General features: G+C 42.7%; 2 protein-coding genes, 1 non-coding gene and 1 pseudogene across 7 annotated transcripts; 1 reads left to right on the plus strand and 3 right to left on the minus strand.

The window, feature by feature from the left end:
• Positions 1–1,636: 1,636 nt before the first annotated feature.
• On the minus strand, positions 1,637–4,921 carry LOC115170677 (phospholipase B-like 1; annotated as a pseudogene).
• Positions 4,922–5,277: 356 nt separating this feature from the next.
• On the minus strand, positions 5,278–5,350 carry trnar-ccu (transfer RNA arginine (anticodon CCU)). Its single transcript has one exon. It is a non-coding gene; the product is annotated as a tRNA-Arg (tRNA).
• Positions 5,351–8,532: 3,182 nt separating this feature from the next.
• LOC115171298 (PRKCA-binding protein) lies at positions 8,533–17,270 on the minus strand. Of its 3 annotated transcripts, none has more exons than XM_029727989.1 (13): positions 17,072–17,270; positions 16,339–16,404; positions 14,727–14,838; positions 14,375–14,503; positions 13,372–13,438; positions 12,609–12,698; positions 12,029–12,082; positions 11,874–11,936; positions 11,539–11,672; positions 11,256–11,348; positions 11,078–11,128; positions 10,808–10,952; positions 8,533–10,253 (listed from the first exon to the last, which is right to left on the minus strand). In XM_029727989.1, the coding sequence occupies exons 2-13, from the start codon at positions 16,377–16,379 to the stop codon at positions 9,994–9,996; spliced, it is 1,239 nt and encodes a 412-aa protein (XP_029583849.1). In that variant the 5' UTR covers positions 16,380–16,404; positions 17,072–17,270; the 3' UTR covers positions 8,533–9,993. The 3 variants fall into 3 exon arrangements, with proteins under 3 accessions (XP_029583849.1, XP_029583848.1, XP_029583850.1); XM_029727988.1 differs by having other exon boundaries at positions 16,339–16,408; XM_029727990.1 differs by lacking the exon at positions 17,072–17,270 and adding an exon at positions 16,648–16,808 and having other exon boundaries at positions 16,339–16,408.
• Positions 14,443–20,313, plus strand: LOC115171299 (galectin-2). 3 transcript variants are annotated; one of them, XM_029727992.1, is made up of 5 exons: positions 14,443–14,525; positions 18,569–18,664; positions 19,069–19,148; positions 19,584–19,755; positions 20,033–20,308. In XM_029727992.1, exons 2-5 carry the CDS (start codon positions 18,650–18,652, stop codon positions 20,177–20,179), a joined length of 414 nt encoding a protein of 137 aa, XP_029583852.1. In that variant the 5' UTR covers positions 14,443–14,525; positions 18,569–18,649; the 3' UTR covers positions 20,180–20,308. The 3 variants fall into 3 exon arrangements, with proteins under 3 accessions (XP_029583852.1, XP_029583851.1, XP_029583853.1); XM_029727991.1 differs by lacking the exon at positions 14,443–14,525 and adding an exon at positions 18,066–18,087 and having other exon boundaries at positions 20,033–20,313; XM_029727993.1 differs by lacking the exon at positions 14,443–14,525 and adding an exon at positions 18,242–18,332 and having other exon boundaries at positions 20,033–20,313.
• Positions 20,314–20,764: the final 451 nt, after the last annotated feature.

A 20,764-nucleotide genomic window follows, 5' to 3' on the forward strand; every position in this document is an offset into this window, starting at 1 on the left:
GCAGTGTGATTGCGCCTTGTCTGCATTTTGTATATGATGAACCATAGAAACATTGCCAGGATGGAGCCGTTCACTACGACTACCACTGATATCCAGACAGCTGGACTCACTGCCGGGTCGTACTGGGGAGGAACATCGCTACTCCATTTTACAGGTGGGGATTCTGGTGGAAAAGGATGACAAAGTCCCCATAATACTGTATCAATGCTGCTTATCAGTGACTATGCTGCATCCATCGCTAAGACAATGGGGAGGATATATAGCTCCATATCAATGCCATACTATAGAGAAGCCAGTGAAATAAATATTTTTCCTAAAAGAAGCACTTGCAGACAATAAGTGAGGACAACCAAGATTAGGGCTCTATTCAATCTGTATCTCTGTAGAAATGTAAAGGTCACTTCCTATTGCGCCAACATCTGCAGCGTTTACATTGAATGCAGTCTCTGCTAAAGTGGGCACATTGTCTTTAAATTCCAATCACGCTGTAATGTTGAATTTCCACGATACGGATTGAATAGAGCCCGTAGACAAACCAGAGCAGTGAAACTCACCTGTGGCTGGCTTTGGCTGAGGCCTTGTCAAGCTGACACAGGTGATGAGCAGTTTGTCCCAAGTTGTGCCTGGATTACAGGTCTTCTTTGCCATGTTGATGCCTGGTCATGTAATTAATGCCCATACTAGAGAAACCTGCTGCCTCACTCTGTCCTCATGGAGCTGTGTGTGTGTGTGTGAGAGAGAGCCAGAGAATAACATACAGTGAAACCATTTGGACCAGACAGAGAGAAAGACATGAGGGGAAAGAAAGGGCAACGGAGGGGAGGAGTCCCTCAACAGACGTTTCAGTTCTTCCTTTTGTAGGAAAGGATGAATCACCAATGTGTCCCGAGAGAGAGAGAGAGACAGAGAGAGAGAGAGAGAGAGAGATCAAACTTAAACCAGAAAACTGGATAAAATGTGTTCAGCTGAGGGTGCACATAAAAGTGAATAAAGATATGAAAGTTATGGGCACTGTTCAAATGTATTAACAACGATCATAGAAAATACATTTCTGAAGTGCAGCTTTCCAAGACATCAAACAAGTACAAAGTTCAAAGATATTCTTCCATGTATAAAAATAGAAACACACACCGTAGCAGCAGGCCATGCAACAAAAATTAGATTAAGAGCCCTGAAAATTGCATTGATATTATCATATAGTGAATTCAACATATGACAACATGATTGTAATTAGTTTCAAGGTCAGGATTTGATTATAATACAAAGGGTACTGAATCATTGACCTGAATTTAAAAAGATAGTACTTTGCACCGAACCAGTCTTCAGTCATTTTCTACATTGATTCAGCGTGTTTCAAAATATGTCTAAATGACAGCGATACAGCAGCAACTCTTAGTCAATGTCCAAGACATAGGTCAACGGAGTGCATGAAGAAAAAAGTAGGTAGGCTATTGACAAAACACAGATAAAATAAGAATTCCTTGAAGCTTGATCATTATTGCAGCATTTCCCCCCCGAGGCTGATTTACTATATTGGACTGTAAATAAAGATGATAGTATATCTGCATTAACCTCCCTCCTCCATTACCCTAACCCCATAGGCAACTCTTCAAACCCCCCCCCCCCTCCTCTCCTCTATGGCACCTCTCTCAGGGCATGAACAGTGCAGGCTGCATGCTGATGAAGGGGAAGTCGTAGTGGTCTGGCAGACCCTGGTGAGCCGTGCTATTGAAGTCCTCCCAGGAGAAGGGAGGGAGGTCACCCTGCGTCGTGGGACCGTTCACCGCCTCCGCTCTGAACTCCTGCGCCATGTGGAAATCAGTCACCTACAGAGAGAGACAGAGACAGATGTTTATTACATTATCTTAAAATATTTAGAGATCGAACTGAATGAATGCTAGTAAAAGTTCTGCCTTGGTGTCATAGCATCCTCCTGGGCTGGGGTATTTCTCCCTCAGGTCATTACGGCAACAGATGGACTTGCATGGGTCACCCTTGGAGTAGGAGTCCTTTCTGTAGCCTGAAAGAGAAAGGAACGCGGTTAACAGCTACTCAAAGTGAGAGCTGAGAGAATGTCGGGAGGAAATGAACTAAAGGAAATAACTAAAAGCTAACCAGAGTAAAAAGAAATGGCCAAGGTAAAGGCAAGGAACGTAGGCGCACCGTTGTATCTCATGATGTGTTTGAGGGAGTCTAGGTCCTTAACCTCAGCCTGGTACTGACGAAAGATCTTGGCCCGGGGGCAGAGGTCATAGGAGAAGTCCTCCCCATACTCCTCCCACATCTTCCCATAGCCACTCAGGGTGTAGATCTTTGGGTGGAAAGGCACGTTATAGGAGGGCCAGTAACCTGGGGGAGGAAGATCTTGCTCAATTACCATCTCCTCCCCGGATTTTATCTCTGCTAAGTTTATGCTTAAGATGTACATCTATTGGCAGTACTATATCCATGTCCGTGTTCCTCACCCCTGCGCAGGGCCCGAGTTTGGTCAGAGAACTCTACCAGGCCAGGAATCTGCTCACCACTGTCAGAGCCCCATCCTCTATACTGTGGCCCAGGGTCACTTTTCTCATGTCCACTATCATGTACTGGCTGTTATAGGTGCTTAGAGAGGGAGGGAGAGTGAAGAAATGTGTGAAAAAAATGCTTTGGAAACTACTGTACTGTAGACCATTATCAGAGGGATAAACCAGGACAGGATTTCATGTGTGGCATCCACCTTCCTCCTTCCCTCACCAGAGTTGTATCTGGAGAAGGTCTTGGCCCACTGCTCCCCAGTGTGTGACAGGGTGTGGGCCAGACGCACCCTCTGCCAGGCCAGCAGGCTGTGGGGCGTGACCTGGGAGAAGAGGGATGTGTTGAAGACGTTGTTGGTGGTCTGGGTCATCATCAGGCCACTGCCCAGGAGGTAGAAGTCATCCAGAGACACCAGGAAGCCTGTGTAGAGGGTGGTCTCACAGTATCTGTTTCTGTACTGTTGAATTCTGAAGCATGTTAACAACATTGACAGTTTTCATTAATCAAAAATATACACATTTATATGAAAATGCAGAGGGGCTACACCTAGCGCTTCCAAAATATTCAAGTATCTCTTCAGCCACGGGTAGTGTTTATACTGTCACAGCGGCCATTATACAGTGCTGTACCTACCTGGGAAGCTGCTGTACCTACCTGGGTAGTTGCTGAAGGACAGCTTGCCCGTGGCAGTGTGGGGCTCACTGAGGTAGAAGTCCCAGTGCTTGTAGATGTGCATGGTGGAAGCGTATGTATACCAGCTAGAGTGGGAAAACAGCAGGTTCTCAAACCCAGGGAGCATCTAGAAGGGGGAGAGAGAGACTGGTGTTGAGTACTATAGAAACATTGATTGTAATGGATAGAGGGAAAACCATATTGAGTTCTACACAAGACTGATGTAAGTCAAGAACAGATCCACACTATTTGATATCACTAATGATCTGTCCAGAATAAATCTCTCAACAGCAAGAGCAGAATGACCTCTAACCTTAATGAGGGCAGAGCAGCGGCCCATTCCGGGTAATTTGAAATGTCCGAGAGGTGCCAGGGACGAGGGCTGGAATCAGGTCCAGCAGATCTCCCACCGCATTCAGGAACTGGACAGCAAACAGGGACAGAGGCTAAGGTGGGGGAGACACCAGGCAGAAAGAGGTTAGAGATCACATTGTGCCAATGAATGATGATCCATGAATCTATTGATCCATTCCTAGATATCAGTGCACCTCTTTCCCTTGTTTCTTGGCCCAGTGTGCAACCCCCGCCCGAAGTCCGTCCATCTGGGCCACTATGAAGCCGGTGTGGTGCCACAGAGGATCAGTGCTCCTGTTCAGTTTCACCTGCTCCCTGGTCCACGAGTCCTGCTTCCTGATAGAGCAGAGCACATTTCAAAACCCTCAAAGGACAGGATGCGGATCTGATCTGGCTTTTCACTATGGTTATTGGCCATCATCCCTGAGGAGAAAAAACACTCACACCATGAAGCGCTCCACTTGACCTAAAACTTCAGGGTCCTTGATCAGCTGGGGATACATGTTGGCGTAGTGACTAATCATTTGCCTGATGAAAAACAAAATAAGATTAAACATGACAATGTCGATCAGAAATTGAATTGACATGCAACAATGCCCAAGCCACTTACGGTGCGTGAGTAAGCCCTCTAGGTATCCCGCAAGGAAGTAGGTGACCTCGTCAAGCTCAAGGGTCTCCCCATACCCTGCAAGGATCTCCAGTACACTCCATCCCGTTTGAGAGAGACTGTCATTGAGGTATCCATATGCATCCCCCTCTTTTTCTATCACTCCTTCTTTCAGTTGGACAGTCTTATGTGTAGCATCCCAGTGCACTGTGGCTGCTTTCAACTCTGTAAAGCAGGCAATATACACATGTCAACTTTCAACAGAAACATTACAGAGTATTTCTTTCTATTGACATTATCAAATAAAAATGTATTGGCCGTGTACACAGATTTACAGATGTTATCGCAGGTGCAGCGAAATGCTTATGTTGATAGCTCCATTTGTGCAGGATAGACAAAAAGTAAAATTAAATTAAAAAAAACATGAAATTAATCATTATAAAAACACGATGTGAGCTTTGTAAATTCCTGGGTTTATCATTGATTTAAATGGATTCATTTCTGCATTTAATGGAACAAATTGTCTCGACCAGAGTACAACCCTGTACGTTTCACTGTAAGTTTCACTATCTGAGATGTCAGCCTATTTCGTCTAGCCTACATGTATACACGCTTTCGCTGTGTGTAATCAAATACAGCTCACAAAATAACTTCGGCAACAATGTTCCACTTACTGTCAGTACTGGCGAAAGTCGCAGCAACATAGAAAAAAACAAAAGACACAGCCTCTTCATTTCTGTTCGAAGAAAATACAGATTTTAAATGCGTGATTTACAGATATGAATGTTATCTGAATAAATCACACTATTCACTAAATAAAAACAGAGGGGAACTGAAAGTCTGGTTCAAGTTTATAGTTTCATTATTGGTGGAGCCGGTGGGGAATTTATCACAAACGTGTTTTGAACAATATTAGCATAAGAAACAATAGTGGAATCAGTTATTTGCATTCAAAATAAAAGTTCCCTATTGAAACTGACGCAAACGGATAAAAATAGTGGAATTATACCACAATTGGATTAGATAGTGCTAAACAAGGTTGGAATGTTGTTATATAAATAAAACAAAAGACAATTATTCGTTAATTTGACAAAAAAGTTAGTTTAAATTGACGCAAAAGAACAGTCCACCCCAGATGGGACTCGAACCCACAATCCCTGGCTTAGGAGGCCAGTGCCTTATCCATTAGGCCACTGGGGCGCGTGCGAGCAAACAGGCGGGGGCGTGTCATTTTAAATTTGGGGTAATTCGTTTACGTCGTTTATTCGTTTACGTACAGCACAGCATCAAATCAAAATGTATTAGTCACATTCACGTGATTAGCAGATGTTATTGCGGGTGTAGCGAAATGCTTGCGCTTCTAGCTCCAACAGTGCAGTAATATCTAACAAGTAATATCTAACAAACTACACAACATATACCCAATACACACAAATCTAAGTAGGAATTAATTAAAACTATATACATATATGGCCGAGCAATGTCAGAGCAGAACGGACTAAAATACAGTAGAATAGTATAGAACACAGAATATACATATGAGATGAGTAATTCAAGATATGTAAACATTATTAAGTGACTAAGATACCGTAGAAGGATAGAATACAGTACATATATGAGTAATGCAAGACATGTAAACATTATTAAAGTGACTAGTGTTCCATTCCTTAAAGTGGCCAGTGTTTTCTAGTCTATGCCTATAGGCAGCAGCCTCTATTGTGCTAGTGATGGCTGTTTAACAGTCGGATGGCCTTGAGACAGCTGTTTTTCAGTCTCTCGGTCCCAGCTTTGATGCACCTGTACTGACCTCGCCTTCTGGATGATAGCGGGGTGAACAGGCAGTGGCTCGGGTGGTTGATGTCCTTGATGCTCTTTATAGCCTTCCTGTGACACCAGGTGCTGTAGGTGTCCTGGAGGGCGGGTAGTTTGCCCCCGGTGATGGGTTGGGCAGACCGCACCAAATCAAATGTATTTATAAAGCCCTTCTTACATCAGCTGATATCTCAAAGTGCTGTATAGAAACCCAGTCTAAAACCCCAAACAGCAAGCAATGCAGGTGTAGAAGCACAGTGGCTAGGAAAAACTCCAGCCAGTCCTCTTCTGGCTGTGCCGGGTGGAGATTATAACAGAACATGGCCAAGATGTTCAAATGTTCATAGATGACCAGCAGGGTCAAATAATAATAATCACAGTGGTTGTCGAGGGTGCAACAGGTCAGCACCTCAGGAGTAAATGTCAGTTGGCTTTTCATAGTCGATCATTCAGAGTATCTCTACCGCTCCTGCTGTCTCTAGAGAGTTGAAACAGCAGGTCTGGGACAGGTAGCACATCCGGTGAACAGGTCAGGGTTCCATAGCCGCAGGCAGAACAGTTGAAACTGGAGCAGCAGCACGGCCAGGTGGACTGGGGACAGCAAGGAGTCATCAGGCCAGGTAGTCCTGAGGCATGGTCCTAGGGCTCAGGTCCTCCGAAAAAGAAAGAAAGAAAGAATGAAAGAAAGAAAGAAAGAAAGAAAGAAAGAATGAAAGAAGAGAATTAGAGAGAGCATACTTAAATTCACACAGGACACCGGATAAGACAGGTGAAATACTCCAGATATAACAGACTGACCCTAGCCCCCCGACACATAAACTACTGCATCATAAACACTGGAGGCTGAGACAGGAGGGGTTGGGAGACACTGTGGCCCCATCCGACAATATCCCTGGACAGGGCCAAACAGGCAGGATATAACCCCACCCACTTTGCCAAAGCACAGCCCCACCCTCTGGAGAGCCTTGCTGTTGCAGGCGGTGCAGTTTCCGTACCAGGCGGTGATACAGCCCGACAGGATGCTTTCAATTGTGTATCTGTAAACGTTTGTGAGGGTTTTAGGTGACAAGCCAAATTTCTTTAGCCTCCTGAGGTTGAAGAGGCTCTGTTGTGCCTCCTTCACCACTGCGGTCCCATCGATGTAGATAGGGGGTGCACCCTCTGCTGTTTCCTGAAGTTCACGATCATCTCCTTTGTTTTGTTGACATTGAGTGAGAGGTTGTTTTCCAGGCATCACACTCCCAGAGCCCTCACCTCCTCCCTGTATGCTGTCTCGTCATCGTTGGTATTCAAGCCTACAAATGTTGTGTCGTCTGCAGACTTGATGATTGAGTTCGAGGGGTGCTTGGCCACACAGTCATGGGTGAACAGGGAGTACAGGAGGGGCTAAGCACGCACCATTGTGGGGCCCCGGTGTTGAGGATCAGCAGAGCGGAGGGGATGTTTACTACCTTCACCACCTGGGGCGGCCCCTCAGGAAGTCCAGACCCAGGGCCTCGAGCTTAATGATGAGCTTGGAGGGTACTATGGTGTTGAATGCTGAGCTATAATCAATAAACAACATTCTTACATAGGTATTCCTCTTGTCCAGATGGTGATAGGGCAGTGTGCAGAGTGATGGCGATTGCATCAACTGTGGATCTATTGGGGCTTTAAGCAAATTGAAGTGGGTTTAGGGTGGCAGGTAAGGTTGAGGTGATATGTCTGGTGCAAATCCAACCCCTCTCATCACCCTGAGAACACCATCTGATGATTTTCATCAGCAGGGACTGGCAAACGGGTCAGAATTGAAGGAATGATCGATGGCGCTAAAAACAGGGGAATTCTTGAGGGGAAACATGTTTCAGTCTTCCAGAGATTTGAGACTGGGACAGAGGTTCACCTTCCAGCAGGACAATGACCCTAAGCTTACTGTTAAAGCAACACTCGAGTGGTTTAAGGGGAAACATTTAAATGTCTTGGAATGGCCTAGTCAAAGCCCAGACCTCAATCCAATTGAGAATCTGTGGTATGACTTAGATTGCTGTACACCAGCGGAACCCATCCACCTTGAAGGAGCTGGAGCAGTTTTGCCTTTAAGAATGGGCAAAAATCCCAGTGGCTAGATGTGCCAAGCTTATAGAGACATACCTCAAGAGACTTGCAGCTGTAATTGCTGCAAAAGGTAGCTCTACAAAGTATTGACTTTGGGGAGGGTGAATAGTTATGCATGCTCAAGTTTTTAATTATTTTATTTTGTCTTATTTCTTATTTGTTTCACAAGAAAAAAGATTTAGCATCTTCAAAGTGGTAGGCATGTTGTGTAAATCAAATGATACAAACTCCCACTTTTTTTAAATCCCAAGTTGTAAGGCAACAAAATAGGATAAATGCCAAGGGTGAATACTTTCGCAAGCCACTGTAAATGTTTTACTGACGTCGGCCACGGAGAAGGAGAGCCCACAGTCCTTGGTAGCGGGCTGCGTCGGGGGCACTGTGTTATCCTCAAAGCGTGCAAAGAATGTCACATGTGATCCAAACAATCCAGTTATATTTTGTATCTTAATAACACACAGAATGGTTACCAAATATTTTTTTGCAGAAACTTTAATTAAATCTGAATAATTCATGTATCCTTCTGCCACACATGTAACATAAACAAAGACAGAAGAGCTCAACACAAGATTAAAACACCCATAAGAAATAAAAACATTCAATATCTTCATAAAATAAGACATTCTGGAAGCTCCAGCAATGTAAATTCCGGTATATTCTTTCTATTGTAAATCCTTTATGAGCCCATGGTTTTCACAATGGACACATACTGTTTTTGAATAATACATGAAGCATAGAGCAAAATAAAAAGAATTTACACAAAAATATCAAATTGGTATAATGTTCAAGGTTCACTTTGTTTGTGGAACTGAGCAAGAGTAGCAATGTAACCAGATTAAAGCTTCAGCACAAAATCAATACAGTTCAGTAGTTGACAAATCAAAACATAAGACAACAAAGGTCCCTTTGATTAAATACATTCCAATTTGAAAAAACACAGCCCTCTACTGCACTTGTTTTATGATTATTAAACTGTAGTGGGGCTGAGAATCTAGCATCGGGTGCAGCAGCGAGACAGAGAAATCCTTTACAATGACAGAAAAAGACAAGTAACAAAAAACACAGTGGAATTATAACATTTAATTTGGCCGAGGTTCCTTCATACAGTTTAAAATGCTGTTCGGGCTGAACCTTGCCCTTGCACACTCATCCTTTACAAGTGATTTGTACCTCACTACTATGTTCAGCTACCCCATTAAAATGTCATGTGGTTCAGTGCAGATAGAATGCAAAATATTGAGTGGGACTGTTAAACTTGTAACATCAGGGCTTGTGTCAATGGAAAATGAGGCCCATTTTGGTCTGTGGCCAGCCCTGGTTATTGATCTCTCTTAATCATTTGCTCGCCCCAAATGACTACATCATTTTATTGGGAACAGCATTTAACCGCTGTCATCTCATCAAGACACAGGACTGGCCACTTGTTGAGAATAGACTCATCTGTCCACATATGATTCAAATGAGACTGAAGGCACCCCAAACATATATACACTCCTAAACTGAAGCATCTGCACCTCCTACAACCTGTAGATAAAAATACACTTTGCCCAATCATTCTGTAACATACTATGCTGCACTCATTTAGCAACGATATAACATTTTTTAGGGAAATATCATCCACCAATCTGATATGCGTGTTTGGTAAGAACTATAAATAAACTTGCAGAATAAACTGACCCAGAAAAAACCCGTTGAATCGATTCAAGCGCCACAAAGTTAGTTACAGTGATGGCTGTCAGTTGTGGAAATGGTATTGGTTACAGTAGGTTGCAATAGTTAGTTCCAGTACAGTTGAATAGCAGCAATTCACAGTAGAATTTTCCTTTGTGATGACTTTGCTGACCATTTCCACATATTTAATCATTGCTAAATAAATGCAGAGTGGCAGTTGGTAGACGTAGGCGGAATTTTGCTTCAGAAAACAATCATATTAACTCTCAAAAATCATCAATCAGTTTTTCAGCGCCGTTCTCAGCCTGCTTGCCAGCACCCCCATCCTGTTCTTCACTTCCTCCTCCCTCCTCCTCCTCCTCTTCTTCTGTGAAGGAGCATGACTGGCTGCCGTAGTTGATCATTGTGCGGGAGAGGTCCACCTCGATGGGGAAAACGTCAGCATCCTTCAGCACGGCGTAGCACTCGTCGTAGTAGCGCGACATGCCTGACACAAAACGCTGCAGCTGGAACACGATGTCCTGGACTGAAGGGAAGCAGGAAGGGAAAAGGGTGTTAACACACACCCTACCTTTATACCATACTTTAGACAGATCTGGTATTTCCTAGCAGTGTAGAGGTCAAAGAAAGAGTTGTTTACAATTAGTAGGCCATCTGTGCCGAGAAACACTCAGCCTGATACATTAGTATATCGTGAAGCAGGGAGAGAGGGACTGATCATTCATTGGATAAAATTGACCCACACTGGGCACAGATGTCAGTTCAATGTCTAGTTTTGATTTACATTTGATTGAGGTTTCAACTAACTTGAATTCAACAATTAAAATAATAATTATAAAGTTGGGTGAAAAAAATACAAAATTCCATTGCGTTGATGATTTTGCAAATCCAATCAGTTTTCCACGTGGAAACAACATTGATATACCCAGTTTTTGCCCAGTGGGAAGGCTTTTATATCCATTAGTAATGGGCAAACAAAGAGCGACTGTTTGGAGAGATACTCTGTCCACTTATTACAGGACAGAGCGTTAATGGAGAGGATGATTCTCCTAGGTAGACAGACACAGAGAGAGAACAAACCATGTTTCTGGTCCAGTAGCTCAATCTTCTCCAGCACATCCTTTCTCATCTTGGCGAACCGAGTACGGGCCTCCTGTCGACACCGCAGCACAAGCCGGTACTCGTAGTTCCCGGTACCGACGCGATACATGGGCTCTCCCATCGCCTAAGGAAACACACAGGTATATAAGAAAAACGAAATTACAAACACGCTACAGAGATCCACTTTGTTACTCAATGATATATCAGTGTTTCTGTATGGACTACAGGCATAGGAAGTAAGGTACTCACAATGCAGCTGTACTCTTCATCGTCCATCTCCTTCACTTTCAGACAGTAAGACTGGAACACAAAATGGATTAACCTTTACGCCAATGACTAACACATTAGAAATAAACGCGTCGGTACAGTTCAGACCCTGTTTTTAGTTGATCAATGTTGACATTTTGAATAAGGGGTCTGCTCTTACCAAGTACTCAAATTTGACATCCAGGTATTTGCGGATGGTGAGCTTGGTGTCTGGTATAGCCTTATGAAGGTAGGTGTTCAGGTCATGGAGCATCTACAAAACAGGAGACAGAGAGAGGAACATGATTAATTGATTCCCAATATATATATGGATGTGTGGGATGTACATTATCTAATCTAGGTATATGCAGGATTGAATGCAAGCTGTTGGGGTGTTGGCATATGAATCCTATTAATGGTTTGTGTATTGATTTGACTGTTTGTTAATTTCTTCTACTACTCACTGGCTTGATGGTCTTTAGCAGCTGGATACCGTACTTCTCCATGTTGCGATGGGCCTCAGCAAACTTCACAAAGGCTTCACTGGCTGCAGCCTGAGGCTCCCGTACCCCGATCACAGAGAACACATCCCCAAACGCTGAGGGTCGTCCAGGCAGAGGGAGAGAGTGGAACAATCAAACATCATCCAGTCTCATGGCATGCAACAAATTACTGTAAATACAAACCTGTTCACTTTCAGTGTGAGGGAGCTTGAGTATGATCATAGTACATGGTTATCTTGTGTCTAGATCTGTAGTTTAATATAACATTTGTGTAGTTTCAAGGTGTGGTAACTCACCTCTGTGTGTCTGAGAGAGTTCAAAGAAGGCTCTGAGCAGTCTTTTCGTGTGCTCCATCAGGCCTGTAGAGACAAACAAGGACAGTGGTGCATGAAGAGGGGAGAACGTATGGAGAATGTCAGACATAATAACATTACAATCATTTAAAAAACACCTTTGTACAGCTCTGCTGTTTTCTCCAACTCCTCCAGTCTCTTCACCAGACCATCTGAAAAAGAAATGGGCCTAGTATGAGGACACTTACAGTAGTAGCAGAGTGCCCCTCTCCGGTCCTCTCAGATGATATCAGTCATCATGAGATTGCACAGAGCTTATGCAGTGGCCGAATACCCATACTAGCATACTAGACAGTATCTGAAAAAAAGTTGTGACATATTTTAAATAGAACTCCAAATGAGTCATCTAATGCGTGATTGCGTTAACTCCCACCATTCGTTCATTTTGGAACTGAGCGTCAATTTATCTGATTATCAGCTTTTGTCGAACTTCGTGAGTCAGAAAAGACAAGTGAATTCTACGAGATCAAATGCCGAAATGAGTATGCAGTTTAAGTATGTAGTATGCTGGTATAGTTATTCGGACAGGGCCAGTATCTTAAGGGTGTTGTCAACTAAATTGGCTTCAATTGACTGTAATTGGCTTCAAGTGTATGCAATGAGGAAAATAAAGTCAGAAATAATAGAAATCTATAACATGGCCAGATGGATGGACAGCGTGTTTTGTCCCAGTCTCACCATTGCAGAGTATGGCTCTGCTGAGCCCCAGAGCGTCAGCTGTACCAGAGCTCATGTTCTCCACCAGGCGGTGCTTCACCTTCTTCAGCACTAAAACACACCAGATAACACACACCACAATGTGAAAACATACTATGATGGTAGCATCTGCCGGTCTGGTGAGTAAGAATAGTACTCTACCCATATATGGGAAACTGCCAACAAAGGAAACACTTGAGTAAATGAGGGATACATTGTACTGCATATTGAAAGCAGGTGCTTCCACACAGTTGTGGAATTAATATTCCGTCACGCTTAGGGTCATGTATAAAAATGCTGGGCAGGCCCAGTTGCCCAATATTTTGGCTACCATGGCTAGAAGAGATCTTAGTGACTTTGCAAGAGGGATGATTGTTGGGGCAAGTTTGACAAGAGCTTCAGTGACGAAGACTGCTCAATTTGCTGATGTTTCACGATATGCCACGGCCGTGCCAGTCACCCGATCTCAACCCCATTGAACACTTATGGGAGATTCTGGAGTGGTGCCTGAGACAGCGTTTTCCACCACCATCAACAAATCACCAAATTATGGAATTTCTTGTGGAAGAATGGTGTCGCATCCCTCCAGTAGAGTTCCAGACACTTGTAGAATCTATGCCAAGGAGGATTTGAATCTGTTCTAATGGCTTGTGATGGCTCAACGTCCTATTAAGACACTATGTTGGTGTTTCCTTTATTTTGTCAATTACCTGTATATGTTAGAGATGTATTCTGCGTCTGTTACCTATGTCCAGTGACTTCCCCTGTTTGGGGTCAGCATGCAGCTTGTTGTAGTGGATCATTGCTTCTCCCTGCAAAGACAAGAGGAATGCATGGAAGAGATAAGACAGTCACTCAAAACACCATCTCAGTATAATAAAAACCATGAATCAAATCCACATCGACACTTCTCCCAGGGGTCATATTAATCAAACTAAAATATATAGCCTATGGAGTTCCCCCAGGCAATACAGTATTGCTAGATCTACCTAACATTGGCTTTCTCCCCTGGTTAGTCTGGAGACTCGCTTACAGGCAGGTCATAGTCAACCAGGTACTGCCAAACAATCCATGTGTACAAAGTGTGTCTGCAAATAAGGACAAGACTGCACAATATAGCAGTATTTAAACCAAACAAAGGTGCTTCTGCAAGTGTAGAAACATATGAATTACAGATCCTCTGATAAAACTGCTCAAAGTTTGCAAGTAATATCAATAAATACCACTGTGACAATTTCAACTCAGTGGGCATAGCATGCAAAAAAATGAAAGAGTCAGTGAAGCTTAAGGGCAACAATGGCACATACTAATCCTTTATACAGACAGTGGAGCATCTCTCCTCATCTCTCTAATCCTGAGCACAGACCATGGTGGGGTAGTCATTGAACTCACATAGCTTCCTGTGTCATCACAATGGATTTAAAAACAACATTGCCACTCCACACTGGTGACGTGAGGGCCCAAACTCCTGGTTATCGTCCTGTTCTCACTAGCTCCGCTGAGCGATCTGAGGTGTCCCTATTATTTAACGTCTAACTTACCGCTAAAAAACACAGAATCAAATACTGTGGCTTTGGACTTTATTTTTATCTACTGGTAAGTGTTAGTCTTGTCAGTGTTGGTACATGGTTTGGGTTGTGTAGGCTAACAAAAAAATAACTAGAGGAAATACACTAACTGGTTTGTAGTCTTTTGCAGTATCAAACCAAAATTGATTGAAAAGCTGATTCCAAGCCCTCTTATTGTACCTGGACAGCCTGAATCATCTTTGCCACCTCCACCTTTGTCTTGCCCTTCACAGGTTTGCCGTTCACTCCTGTGATCTCATCGCCAGCCGCCAGAGTCCCCTCCAGAGCAGCAGGGGTGTTGTCAAAGACCTGACAGAGATCCCAGTTACAGGTAAAGAATATATCCAAAAATTACAAAAAACAAGCCATAAGAGCTCAGAGCCTTAAAACAAACTGCTTTAAGAAAGTTCAAGAAAATGGTTTATACAATGCATCTATAATCTAATGTTTCTGATTTAGTTAACACTCTGGATACATAGCTACTGAACCAAACAACCGCTCTAATGGACTGAGGTACAGAGGTACATAATACCTGTACAATGTAGAGACAGGGACAGTACTGCGCCCCACCCCCGATGCTGATCCCTATCAGGTTCTGAGCATCCTTTTTCAGGGATATAGTCCCAGGGACTGTAGGGATCCCCCTGTTGAAGAATAATTGGAGATCTTTTAAATACATTGTCTAGTATCTACAATATGATTTTGGAAAGCAAGCGCTGTCAAAGCCAATTAGATGAGATGTACAATGCATTTGGAAAGTATTCAGACCCCTTCACTTTTTCCACGTTACAGCCTTATGTATTAAATATTTTTTTTCCTTCCTCAATCTACACACAAAACCCCCAGAATGACAAAGCAAAAACAGGTTATTAGAAATTTTGGCAAATGCATAATAAATCCCCCCCGGAAATATTACATTTATATAAGTATTCAGACCTTTATTCAGTACTTTGATGAAGCACCTTTGGCAGCGATTACAGCCTCAAGTCTTCTTGAGTATGACGCTACAAGCTTGGCACACCTGTATTTGGGGAGTTTCTCCCATTATTTTCAGGTCTCTCAAGAGATGTTTGATCAGGTTCAAGTCCGGGCTCTGGCTGGGCCACTCAAGGGCATTGAGACTTGTCCCGAAGCCACTCCTGCGTTGTCTTGGCTGTGTGCTTTGGGTCATTAAACCGTCGCCCGAGTCTGAGGTCCTGAGTGCTCTGGAGCAGGTTTTCATCAAGGATCTCTCTGTACTTTGCTCCGTTCATCTTACCCTTGATCCTGACTAGTCTCCGAGTCCCTGCTACTGAAAAACATCCCCAAAGCATGATGCTGCCACCACCATGCTTCACCGTAGGGATAGTATTGGCCAGGTGATGAGCAGTGCCTGGTTCCCCCCAGATGTGATGCTTGGCATTCAGGCCAAAGAGTTCAATTTTGGTTTCATCAGACTAGAGAATCTTGTTTCTCATGGTCAGATTCCTTTAGGTGCCTTTTGGCAAACTCCAAGCGGACTGTCATGTGCCTTTTACTGGAGGAATGGCTTCAGTCAAGCCACTCTAGCATAAAAGCCTGATTGGTGGAGTGCTGCAGAGATGGTTGTCCTTCTGGAAGGTTCTCCCATCTCCACAGAGGAACTCTGGAGCTCTGTCAGCGTGACCGTCGGGTTCTTGGTCAGTTTGGCCAGGCGGCCAGCTCTAGGAAGAGTCTTGGTGGTTCCAAACTTCTTCCATATAAGAATGATGGAGGCAACTGTTATTGGGGACCTTCAATGCTGCAGACATTTTTTGGTACCCTTCTCCAGATCTCTGTCTTGACACAATCCTGTCTCGAATCTCTACAGACAATTCCTTCAACCTCATGGCTTGGTTTTTGCTCAGCCATGCACTGTCAACTGTGGGACCTTATATAGACAAGTGTGTGCCTTTCCAAATTGAATTTACCACAGGTGAACTCCAAGTTGTAGAAACATCTCAAGGATGATCACTGGAAACAGGATGCACCTGAGCTCAATTTTGAGTCTCATGGCAAAGGGTCTGAATACTTATGTAAATAAGGTATTTCTGTATATATATATATACACACAAACATTTCTAAAAACCTGTTTTCACTTTTTTTACATGTAGAACATGAAAAGGATGCAAATCATATTTACTTACAGTTTGTCCTCCTCCAACTCATAGTCCATGTCTGTGAACATTCCAGGACTGTTTATCCTGTATAATCTGGCTAAGAGGAAAACAAGAATGACATTGATTATTCTTAGTCTATAAAGACATTCAAAAAAATATTAACTAGTTATGTCACACACAATTCCATCACAGGTTTAGGTTGCCACAGTAAGTGTAACAGAATATGTGGGCAACAAATATAACTAGAAAGCTTTTTGCTGGCAAAGAAAATGGAATTAGCTAGTCAGTTAATGATGAAGCCAACGGTAGATAGCTGAGCCTAGCTTGAACCAGTACCTGGGCTTTAGTAGACGATGAATATGACGAGATCGTCTTCTCCACAAGCACAGCTAGTCGGTCCTGGTTCAAGCCGAACTAGGCTTTTATTTAACCAGGCAAGTCAGTTAAGAACAAGTTCTTATTTACAATGACGGCCTACCCCGGACAAACCATAACGACGCGGGGCCAATTGTGCGACACCCTATGGGACTCACAATCACGGCCGGTTGTGATACTGCCTGGAATCGAACCAGGGTCTGTAGTGACGCCTCTAGCACAGCGATGCAGTGCCTTGGACCGCTGCACCGTTGCTAGCCACCTCCCTAAATAATTGTTAGCTTAGTTGCTAGCTAAGCTACCTAATGTTGGCAGCTGTCAGCAGTATGTATATTGCAAATGAGCATGATAAAAAAAGAAAGGTGGCCACTGGCCAGCCATTTACCTCCGACACAGTTGATGACACGCGCGTTGTTATCTTAACACAAACGTTTATCTCATGCCCATGGGGAATGTTTCTTTAAATGTACATTTTATTTTAGATTATTATGTATTTCTTCGGACCACTTCACAGGTTATTCAGCTGTCAAAAAGAAGATTCTGTTTACTTGTCCTCGTAACTTCCGGGAATTTGGCGGAAACTGTCACTGATTTCTTTTTCCTCTTTCCCCATAGATATTTTTTATTTATTAAACAGTAACATGCAAAACAGCGCTATCCTGAACCCTTGGGACGTCCCACCCGTACCTTAACCCCTACCCTAACCATAATCCTTACCTAACCTTAACCCTTACCTTAACCATTTAACGTTTCTACTTCAATGGGGTAGGGAGGTCCCAAGAATTCCAGATAGCAAGGACCATTCTGTTTTGGACTGGATTTCAATATTATATCCTAAAATTCATGAACACGCTGTCATTTAAGATATGTATGAAATTGTACTTGTGGCTTCATCTACTTATTCTACCTGATGCCCTTCTAAAATATTTTCAATTGCGTTTTTGTGTGTTTTGCACTTGGAAGACCATTCAAAGACTAAAATGTTGATAGGCTAGGGACGTAGTCACACTTTCCCAGCACATATATCTGAATATACTGTTGATTCATAAAATGTATTCATTGTTGTATTTGTTAAGGGTAGATCATGCACTTTAACTGTCCAGTGTTTCCAGATTTCTATTAAATATGACCTATAATTAATTACAATATTATTTAAATAGTTATTTCCTTAAAAAAAAAAGATTATGTTAAAAAGCCGCTTTTCTGTGTTTGAAACAACAGAATGCTGTGGGCTATACCAGTCATTAAAAATATTAATGACAAGTAAACGACTTAATGGCCAGCTCAGCCAATGAGTCAATGAGACGTCTCGGCCAAAAACGTGACATCACGTTATATGAGGAAATATCAAGCATTTTTGAAACGGTCTGTTTGAGGTACAACTTTAAGGTGGGGTTTGAAGTGAGTTTTTTTCTGAAATGTATGCTTTTGCCACAAAATATGAGTAAAAGATGAGTTGATATCATTATTTGGGTATGAGTTCACTGGACAGTCATTTACTTTAAACACTGTCATTACAGCACCACTAGCGGCTGTCAGCCAATCAGCATTCAGGGCTCAAACCACCCAGTTTATAATATACAGTGTAGCACTACACAGTTGATTACTGATCAGAGTGACTTTGATCAAATATCAGGCTTTTCAATGTGAGTAAAAGCATCAGTTTAGTAGGCAACTATCTTCACTGCCAGTCTGCCACCAAGCTTCTTCTCATAACTTAGTATCAGGGTGTGAGTGAGAGAGTAATTGGTATTTATTTATTGAATCATCATTAAGCATGCCTCATTATCATGCTAATCAGTGAGAGACCTGTGTGAGGAGGGTTGCGCACATAAAAGGATAGTTCAAACTTGCAACTAACATTTTACTCTCTGTATCTCAGGAAATAAGGTTATCTTGTCCGATCCCAGTCCGTCTTGCAACTCAAACCAGATTCAGGGCCGCTTTCACCACCAGTGACAACATGGCAATGCCAATGGTAAGTCTCATTAACTTTCATGCATGTGCTGATACTTTTATTCCACACAGTTACTTACTGAAGAGGCTGTGTTTATACAGGCAGCCCAAATCTTATCTTTTGTGGAAAAAGATCAGAATTGGGCTGCCTGTGTAAACTCAGCCATAGTGGCCTACATGCTTACTGCACTCAGATATGTGTTGCTGAGTGAATTAATTTAAACGGTCAGGCCCTTGACTCTTGATTATGTTTTGACATGGTCATTGTTGAAAAAGTAATCTATGCATGCACTGTACATTGTGATTCCAATGATTATTAAAAGTCAGTCATTAAATATTTTATAACCCAACATGGCATACTAAAATACAAAATCCCCTTTACCTTATGTTCAAAAGCACTCAATTTAATTATATGGTTCTTCATAGGAACTTGAGCTGAAGCATGTGGAGCTGAGAGCTGGAGACCAGTTCAAAGTACAGGGGAGGATTATGGATGAGGCTGAGAGGTACATTTAAAAAATATATACATTTTTATTTAACTAGGCAAGTCAGTTAAGAACAAATTCTTATTTACAATGACGGCCAAACCCGGACGACACTGGGCCAATTGTGCGCCGCCCTATGGGACTCCCAATCACAGCCGGATGTGATGCAGCCTAGATTCGAACCAGGTTCTGAGATGCAGTGTCTGTACCACTCGGGAGCTGCATTTAACTGTTTTTTTGTGTTTATATCACACAGAGGGACCCATAAGATTCATTTATGCATAAAAAAATAAATAAACTGCCAGTTTCACAAATTATTGCTCAAAAGAGGAGAGGACGGACCAGAGAATGGTTTTGTTTTGGTTTTGGTGTACTGTATGTGTGAAATCAATTAATCTTAGACAGACATGTATTAGGGATTCTGGAAGGATGTGATTTCCTTTTTCCCATATCCAGGTTCCAGATCGACCTGGGCTGTGATGAAGATGACCTGGCACTGCACTTTAACCCACGCTTCAATGATGACACTGATGGTACTGTGCTCGTGTGCAACTCAAAGATTGCCGGCTGCTGGGGTGATGAGAAGAGAGAGATCCACAATCCACTCCAAAGGGGTTCTACATTCAAGGTGTGAAAATTGAGGTTGAAAATATGGAGGGAGGGGGGTTTGGTCCTGACTATAAAAATTTAGAATCTTGGGCATAATGTTTCAGGTGTTCAATATAACAGAAACAAATAAGGCCTATGTCCATGTAATCTCCTGCTTGTATCGTTTTAAGGAAACTAGCGCTAATGCACTGCACAGTGCTTAGTCCAGCTTGTTCGTTGCAATTGGCCATGTGGGTATAAGGGTGAATGTGCTACAACACTAATGATGTAAACAAATGGGGTTTCTCCCTCTCAAGATTGTGCTGAAGCTGACGGGCGACATGTTTGAAGTGGAGATGCCTGATGGACAGGAGATCCAGTTCCCCAATCGTGAAGGCCTAGACGTCATTACCTACATTCGTATCAAAGGAGACCTCAAGCTTACTTCTTTCAAAATCTACTAGACCCCAATATATGAAGGGTGATTTAGTTAGAGCAATGGGTTAGGACAGGAGCAATGACATTCATCAAATCATTGTTCTAATATATGTATTAGTGAACTGTTGGACATATTAAATATGTATCTGGGTTGACCACAGTCTATGTTTTTTTCCCATAGTATGGTATATTTGTTGCAATAATATTCACAATCGCACGTACACTAAACACAAGGGTAATATGAGGATGAGGTTATGGAACTATTTGCCCTGGAATTTTAGATCATAATACCTTTCCAGATCTTCTTGAAATCGACAAACAAACCACTTCCAGTATGGAAGTTCAGAGAGGTCTGGTGTGTTGCTCCAATCAGCAAATCCTGAGCCAGCTTTTCAGTATTCTTTCAAAATATATTTATCCTCTGATTGATGGGATGGGTAAAACCGGCCATTACTTGTTACTGAAGTTGTACAAAAATCTATCCAAAATTCTACTGTGTCTTTGAAGTGGCATCCATTGATTCCTTTAGGGTGATGAAAAGGGACATTGTGATCCTTCGGTTTGTGCCCCTCCATGGTGTTTGTGCAGATGGCTTTACAGAAGGGACACGG

Source organism: Salmo trutta, chromosome 32 (assembly GCF_901001165.1).
Source record: "Salmo trutta chromosome 32, fSalTru1.1, whole genome shotgun sequence".
In the NCBI taxonomy this organism is placed as follows: domain Eukaryota; kingdom Metazoa; phylum Chordata; class Actinopteri; order Salmoniformes; family Salmonidae; genus Salmo; species Salmo trutta.